This window comes from Helianthus annuus, chromosome 4, assembly GCF_002127325.2.
Source record: "Helianthus annuus cultivar XRQ/B chromosome 4, HanXRQr2.0-SUNRISE, whole genome shotgun sequence".
NCBI lineage: Eukaryota > Viridiplantae > Streptophyta > Magnoliopsida > Asterales > Asteraceae > Helianthus > Helianthus annuus.
The window spans coordinates 71,557,562-71,566,078 of record NC_035436.2 but is presented as its reverse complement, the minus strand read 5'-3'; the positions used below and the strand labels follow the sequence as shown (position 1 = coordinate 71,566,078).

Below are 8,517 nucleotides of genomic sequence, written 5' to 3'. Positions count from 1 at the left end.
TTTTTCATTACCCAATTGTTCTTCGTCTCCTTGCTTATATCCAACAATGGTAATTTGCCGTTCTCACTGTGCTATTCAATTTGTTGGGGCACTGGTCCAAGCCGGTTAGTTGGGCCTAGTTCATAACATCGTACACGTTAGGTAATTAAGACTGTTGAGCCAATGTGGGGCTAGTCTACTTGGTAGAGGTGCATGTCTTTTAGATGGAAAGTCTTGGATTCAAACCACCTGAGCTAGAAAAGAAATTTATAATATTCAGTGTAAAGTAAAATATAGTAATATTTGCCGTTAAAAAAACTAGGACTTTTGAAAAGACATGATAACGTAGCATCAATAAATGTACAAGATATTCCTTGAAACAATTCAATATATTTGAAATGAAGTTTGATTCAGATACCTATAAATAATCATAAATGAGATGGTAGGAAGTTTGATTGAGATATCTATAAATAATCATAAATGAGATGGTTGGAGGAGTGGAACTTATAATAGTGACACATAGAATGTTAGGCAGATTTTACCCCAATAGTTTAAAAATAATTATTTTCCTTCTTAACTTTTCTAACTTATCGTCATTTTGATCCCTGTCTTTCCAACTATTCTTTCTATCGGCCACCACCATCTACAACCATCCATCACCACCTGCCAACCACGACTACCTCGACTTTTAACTAAACGTTTTAATTGAGTTATAGTCAGGGAGTAAACTACCGAAATACCCCTACTTTTAATTGAACGTTTTATCTGAGTTAGAGTCAAGGAACAATCTGGCGACAAACTTGAAAGATCAGAGAGAAAAATAATTATTTTTAAATTATTAGAGTAAAACCGTTAAAATAACCAGCAAAAACGAAAGTTAAGTCTATTTAAATTAAGTTTACAACGAGCATTCAAAGAGAAAATCACAAATCTACTACAAAAAAAGGAAAAGAAAAAAGGAATATTCTAGACCCGATAAACCCTCACCACGTAAGCTTCCTCGCGGTGACCATTTTCTTCACGATATTTACTCTTTTCAATCGCTGGCAACCAACCATCATTCGATCGCAACTAAAACAGTCTCAGATCTTCTTCACATACAGCACACAATAACTTTTCATTCAAATCCATAGGTAATTTCGATTTCTGTCTCTAACTAGACTTTATTTATTTCAACTATGTTTCTTACTTAATTGCAGTCGAATTGTATTTGTTTCTCTTCGGATCTAGGGTTTTACTTAAATCTAGAATTAGGTTTTCGGATCCGTATACGACTGCTCGATATGTGTGATTCTTGTTTATATGTTGTTTGTATGCAAAGAGGAAAGCTAGAGGTGGAAAAAATGTGATTAAGTAACAAGGAACTCTTTGCAGCTGAAATTCGTTTTTGTTTCTCTAAATGCGTGCTTAATTGAAACAGTAAATCTATGAAATACATGAATTGCAAAGTTGTTTTGCATTTTAGTGTGTTCATAAAGTACTTCTAAGATCTTCCTCAATTGAAGCAGTTTAGGTTATTATGTTAGCGTATATATGATATTTATTTAGAAGCCTAAACATGTTTCATTTTAAGCTTTTGACTCACACGGAGTTGATTAAAAAGTTAGCAGACTCGTGCTTGGACCAACTAGACAGGGGAAAATATGATAGAAAAGTCCGAACATAATAAAAAAAATCATAACTTAGGCCGTGACAGAAGTTACAGGTCCCATAAGCAGTGGACGGAAATGTGGTTTGTCCCCGCTGTCAGACATTGTTACTGAAGATTTTGCCCAAATTTTAGCCAATTCTAAATCTTTTTTTTTTAGTTTTACGTGCCTATTTAGGCTATGCGTAATGGGCATTATAGGGGCGTGAAAGGGTTTGATAAAGCCCCCACACCATTCCCCATGGGCATGAAAAGGGAGGGTCATTTCTAGAATAATGTCCAATGAGGAAGAAAAACATGGAAAGTAATGAATGGAAGGGCATTAAGGGGCCTTAACCATTACATGGGGCGTTATGATGCTGATGTGGCGAGAAGTGCCCCTAAAGAGGCATTAACCATCATGGATGGTCTTATGTCTTTAATTCCAGTATTCAATTTTTTTGCTTCTGTTCTGTATCAATTTCAATGTTGAGTCTAAATTGTTCATAGTTTTCCTCTTTTTGTTCCTTAACTTTTCAGGATCTCCATCTGCAAACATGTTGATATTTTCAGCATAATCTTGTTAATATCTCAAACAGAGGCTAGGGAATGCTGAAAAATGTGGGTAAAGGACCCGAAGCCCGTTTCTGAAGTCGACTGTGATTCTGCCTCTTTACGACTCACCGTCTTTATTCTAGATGAGACTGGCTGCATCTTGTCCAGCTCATCAGACCCACGTGCCACAACCCAAATGGGTGCTTCTTTGGTGCATGATCTGTGTGAAGATGGTTAAGCTATTTCATTAGGTAAAATCTTTCTACACTAATAAGATCAAGATTAATTTTTTATTAGTTTCGTGTGTTAAGAACTTAAGATACAGTATATGACAAGTATGGATAGTAAACCGAGCGTGTTGATGGAAAGATACGAGTTAGGGCGATTACTAGGCCAAGGAACCTTTGCGAAAGTGTACTACGGTAGAAATACGCATACGGGACAAGGTGTCGCGATTAAAGTAATCGACAAAGAAAAGGTTTTACGCGTCGGGCTTACGAATCAAATCAAGCGGGAGATATCCATTATGAGATTAGTTAAACACCCTAATATTCTCGAGCTTTACGAAGTCATGGCCACGAAAACCAAGATATATTTCGCGTTGGAGTACGCGAAAGGGGGTGAGCTTTTCGACAAAGTGTCGAAAGGGCGGTTGAAAGAACAAATCGCGCGTAAATATTTCCAACAGTTGATCAATGCGGTTGACTTTTGCCATAGCAGAGGGGTGTATCATCGAGATTTGAAACCAGAGAACTTACTTTTGGATGAAAACGATAACTTGAAGGTTTCGGATTTCGGGTTGAGTGCGCTTGCGGAATGTAAACATCAGGACGGGTTACTTCACACCACTTGTGGGACCCCCGCGTATGTGGCGCCTGAAGTGATTCACCGAAAAGGGTATGAAGGGGACAAAGCGGATATCTGGTCGTGTGGGGTGATCTTATACGTTTTATTAACGGGTCATCTTCCGTTTCATGATTCAAATCTGATGGAAATGTATAGAAAGATCGGTAAGGCGCAATTCAAATGTCCGAACTGGTTTCCACCAGAAGTAAAGCGGTTGCTCACAAGAATGTTGGATCCGATCCCGGCGTATCGAATCACCATTGCGAAAATCAAAGAAAACGCATGGTTTAAAAAGGGAACAATTGCCCGAAAACCAAGAAACGAGACTGAAAACACGGGTTCTGAAACTTCTGATAGAGCTTCTGGTTCATCTGATAACAAGCAGGAAGAAATACGGCCTCCAAACTTAAACGCATTTGACATTATTGCCCTTTCTCCAGGGTTTGACTTGACCGCGTTGTTTGAAGAATGTCGTCAAAAGAAAGAAGCAAGATTTACATCATCGAAACCTGCGTCTGTTATCATCTCGAAACTGGAAGAAGTCGCTAAATTTCTGAAGATGAAGATTTGTAAACGCGAAGCGGGATTGTTGAAACTGGAAGGAACAAAGGAGGGTAGAAAAGGAATTTTGTCGATCGATGCTGAGATATTCGAGCTCACTCACTCTTTTCACATGGTGGAGGTGAAGAAATCTAATGGCGATACATTGGAATATCAGAAGGTGTTAAACGAGGGTTTGCGGCCGGGCCTACAAGATATTGTCTGGACATGGCAACCCGAGGAAGAACCGCCGCCTGAGCAAAGAGTAGAACCGGAGCAGCTCGGGCCACTGCCACCTCAGCAGGAACAGTTGCCTTGACCTGCATTTTTAATTATTCAAGTATCTGATTCTGTTACATATTCATATGTTAATTTCATTTTTGCTTGTGTGGTTGTATTATAGGTTTTGTATGAAATACTTTCATTTTACATATTCATTCATATAGAATGATTTCTTACTTTTCAGAAGTACATGTATTAGTTTGAGTTTATGTGCGATGATGACACGTAAACCATTTTTTTTACATGATACCCGATTTTCTAATATTATTTTGGAAACATTTTATATTATAAAATATAATAATTTATCGTTCGTAATATGTTGATATGAGGCCCTTTTAATTATTGTAAAATTTATTCTAGAGTAAATTGCCAAAATCGTTCCTCAGGTTTGGGCTTGTTTGCCAGTTTCATCTAAAACAACTTTTTTTGTATCATATTGTTCTTCACTTTTGTGATTTTTGCTAAAAAAATCCCAAAAGTGAAGGACAATATAGTACAAAAAGGTTGTTTTTGATGAAACTGACAAATATGGCCAAATCTTAGGAACAATTTTGGCAATTTACTCTTTATTCTAATACTTCGGATACATGGAATTTTGGACCAAAACCTGAATCAAAATTCCGGAATAGGACCTGAGCCTAAGTGCAAAAGTTGGAAACGATTGAATTTACTATTAAATCCTATATGTTCCTCATTTAATAATTACTTTACTATTAAATTTAAGGATTAATTTCACATATATCCTTATAAACTTGAAAAATGTCATATATACCCAAACAAAACTAAAAATATCATATATGCTCTTACAAACAGTTAAAATATCAAATATACACAATTTATTAAAAACAATCTAATAAATAACTATTTTACTCTTATTTTTTTTAACTTCTAAGTTTTGATATATGCTCATCTTCTAACTTCATATTTTTATATTACATATTTTAAGCTTAAATTTATTGTTACCCATTTTTATTTTTATTTTTATTTTCTATATATTTCCTAGAGTAAATTACTTTTTCAGTCCCTGTATTTTAATAGTTTTAACCATACGGTTTGAGTACCTAGATTTTCATTTATAATCCATTGAGTCCAAATTTGTAACTCTGTTAGATTTTCTTAGTTAATTTTTATGAAATTACCAAAGTAACCTCACACATGTCCGCACCACATTCTCTCCCAACCCTTGACTCTCTCTCTAACACCACCACTAAACACCATTACCCCCAAACACCACCACCATCAAACATCATCAATCCAACACCATAGATCTGCAATCCATAAGTAAAGAACCATAAAACCCCCTAAAATCACTAAATTACCTGCTAAAAAGATTGCTTAACATTTGAATCAACATCAACTTCAAACTCAATGCAACTTAAAACCTATTTCCATTGCAACTCTTTTTACCCAATCTAACAACGGCAAATAAGATTGTCTTCTTTTTTCTAATCGATTCTTTCTCGGTTTCGATCAAACTAAACGTAAACACAGCTGGATACGGTTGTTTAGATCTGGTGTTTCATGAAACAATGATGGAAAGGTTTGTTTCAGACCCGCTTGTTTGCAGTTATTCAGATCTGGTTTGGAATGGTGGTGATCAGTGACATCACCGTCGACGGTTGTTCAGGTTGTTTATGGGTTAGGGTTTCGGGAGCGGAGATAGATAAAAGGGGTACAAAGGTGGTGGTACACAGGTGCGATGGTGTTGGTGATGTAGAGGTGGTGATGTCGTGGTTGTGATGGTGATGCAGAGATGCGGTGGGGTCTGGGGTGGTGTCATGGTGGTGATGCGGTGGGGTGGTGGTGCCATAAACATGTTCCTGTGGTTTACACTCTTGTATGTTTATATTAGTCCAACTGTAAAACGTCATAAATTTGCTTTCACTTTACAAAATGTGCATGTTTTATGTTATAATCCCCAATATATTTTTAATGTTTCAAAATGCCATTTTATGTATATTAGTTTGTTAAAACTCCATGTTTACCATGTTCTTTTGGTTTACACTCTTGTATGTTTATATTAATACCAACTATAATACGCCATGAATTTGCTTTCACTTTACAAAATGTACATGTTTGATGTTAAAAAATACCTTGTATATTTTAAATGTTTCAAAACGACACGATATATAGATTAGTTTATTAAAAAGCCATGTTTTCCATGTTCTTTTGGTTTACACTCTTGTGTATTTATTAGTACGAACTATAAAATGCCATAAAATTTGCATTCACTTTACCAAATGTGCATCTTTGATGTTAAAAATCCCTTGAATATTTTTAGTGTTTCAAAACGCCATGTTATTGTTTTAGATTACACTGTGCATGTTGTATATTTTTTTTTATATTTCAAATAGTCATAATTATATATCACAATATAGGTTCGTATCATACATGACATGCCAAAAAAGAACATACATTAAAGGCCAAAAAATGTTAGATACATCATATCTCAAAAAAATCCTTTTTAGTGTATGTATACCTACAGCCTATTAATAAATAAACATTCAGAAAGCTCTGTTTGCAAAGAAAGTATTATTGTTTTGGCCCCAAAATAATATAACTAATCTATATCGCTCCAAAAACCATTAATTTAAGTGAAAAACAACCAATATAAAAAAGTATATCGCTATAGCAAACATACACGCCACAAAAAGTGTGTAAACGCCATACAAGTTAAACTAAGATGGCTCAAGTTATTGCATGGAGTTACAATAGATTAGATAACCGTTTCGTTCTAAAGTTCGCAGACATGAGAAGGGTGAAAGTCAAGACTGTCAACGCCATACTTCGCATGGATGAGGTGGATATTCTTGCCCTAGGTGTTCCAATGGCAAACCTGTGTGAAAGATCTGAAACAGTAATAAGAAGGTTGAAGAGAAAAAATCAAGAGGATGATGATGATGATTTTGAGCTACCAACCAGTTGGAGTTTCAATGAGCAATTGAGGATGGTAAGAGCGACTTATAGCAACGGAGATGAAGATTCCTTCACAATGGACGAAGTGCTAAACATAGAGAACATCCGCCTTCTTCAACAACTCTTAACTTTAACACCTTCACCCATTATCACAAATAGAATCATGATTATGTTTAAATCTAGGATGTGTTTTAGGCTGAACCAGTTGATGGCGTTAAACGTTAATGTAGTTAATGATGATGAATATGAGGAAAGTGACGAGCAAAGCGATGTGTACGTCTCTGATATAATCCCATCCAATGAAGAGTTTTGATTTCGTTTTTTTAGTTTTTATTTTCATGATTGAGTAATTTTATAATTTGAATTGTAATGAATGTAAGAACGTCGTGAACACCAATCAATTTATTTGAGATACTTTCTTTATTAGGGGCAAAACTTTATATAAGAAAACTGAACACCATAGATTGAGTTTCTAACTAAACTCCAAAAAGCTTTCAACGCCATAACTTAACGCGGTGCGTGGGATAAAATGAATAAAAACCGGTAAAAAGACAAAAACATCCCCCCCTGAATTGTAGCGCACGCCATGTGCCGCACTAGGATCCGTTCTCACCTTTTTCTCATTAGGGGAGGGTTCATTAGTGAAAACTAAAAAAGTGGGGAACCGGGAACACTTTAAAAATTATACTTAACATGTTAAAAATTAGTTTTTTCTAAATTTTTTTCGACGGTTTTTCTTATAAATACATGTAGAATCATTTTTAATAAAAAGTCAAAAACTAAAAATATAAAAAAATGTTTAAAAACAGTAAAAATATATATCTTATAAAATTAACTTAACATGTTAAAAATTATTTTTTTCAAAAAGATTTTCACCGCTTTCCTTTATAAAAATGGGTAGAAACTATTTGAATAAAAAAATATTTTTTCGTAAATTATTTTTAGTATTTTTTAACTGTATTTTTATATTTTTATTTTTTGATTTTTTATTAAAAATGTTTCTACAAGTATTTATAAGAAGAAGCGCTAAAATTTAAAAAAAATGATTTTTAACATGTTAAGTTAAATTCTTAAGAGTGTTCTCCGGTTCCCCACTTTTTTGTTAGTCCCCAATGAACCTTACACTATATATATATATATATATATATATATATATATATATATATATATAGGGGAGCACTAAAATAGGAACCACCCCTAGTTGTAAGAACCGCGAGAACCACTCTCAACCAATCAGATTGTGCAAACATAAATGGTATATTGGTCATTTACCCCAAATGTCAAATCTGCCCTTTCTCTCTCCATTTATTGCAACCAGATTATAATATCTCTCAGTTTTCTCTCTCTTCAATATATTAACCCCTCATCTCTTGAAAAGTTGCAAAGACCTCATCTGTTTGAAATTCAAACCCCATCTCTCATCATATCTCTCTCTCTTGAACCTCTCCTCCTTGCTCGATGATGACCAGCCGGCCACCACTATGGGTGGCGGCGCTGGACGGTGACGACGCGACGGAGCACCAGCTGCCTAGGAATGGCAATGGGCCGGGTTTGGGACGGGTTTAGGTAATCCCAAACCCAAACCCGGTTAGATAAGCTTGTCCCAAACCCGTCCCAAAACCCGTCGGGTTTCTAGCGGGTAAATACCCATCGGGTATCGGGTATACCCACGGGTTTCGGGTAAACCCGTTAATTTAAAAAGATTACCCGTTGGTATACTCATCTCAAAACCCATTGCGTATCTATTGGGTAACTACTAAGCTGTTACATTT

General features: G+C 35.4%; 1 protein-coding gene across 1 annotated transcript; it reads left to right on the top strand.

The window, feature by feature from the left end:
• Positions 1 to 898: 898 nt before the first annotated feature.
• Positions 899 to 4,045, top strand: LOC110937010 (CBL-interacting serine/threonine-protein kinase 2). The gene is made up of 2 exons (XM_022179422.2): positions 899 to 1,112; positions 2,147 to 4,045. The coding sequence occupies exon 2, from the start codon at positions 2,490 to 2,492 to the stop codon at positions 3,864 to 3,866; it is 1,377 nt and encodes a 458-aa protein (XP_022035114.1). The 5' UTR covers positions 899 to 1,112; positions 2,147 to 2,489; the 3' UTR covers positions 3,867 to 4,045.
• Positions 4,046 to 8,517: the final 4,472 nt, after the last annotated feature.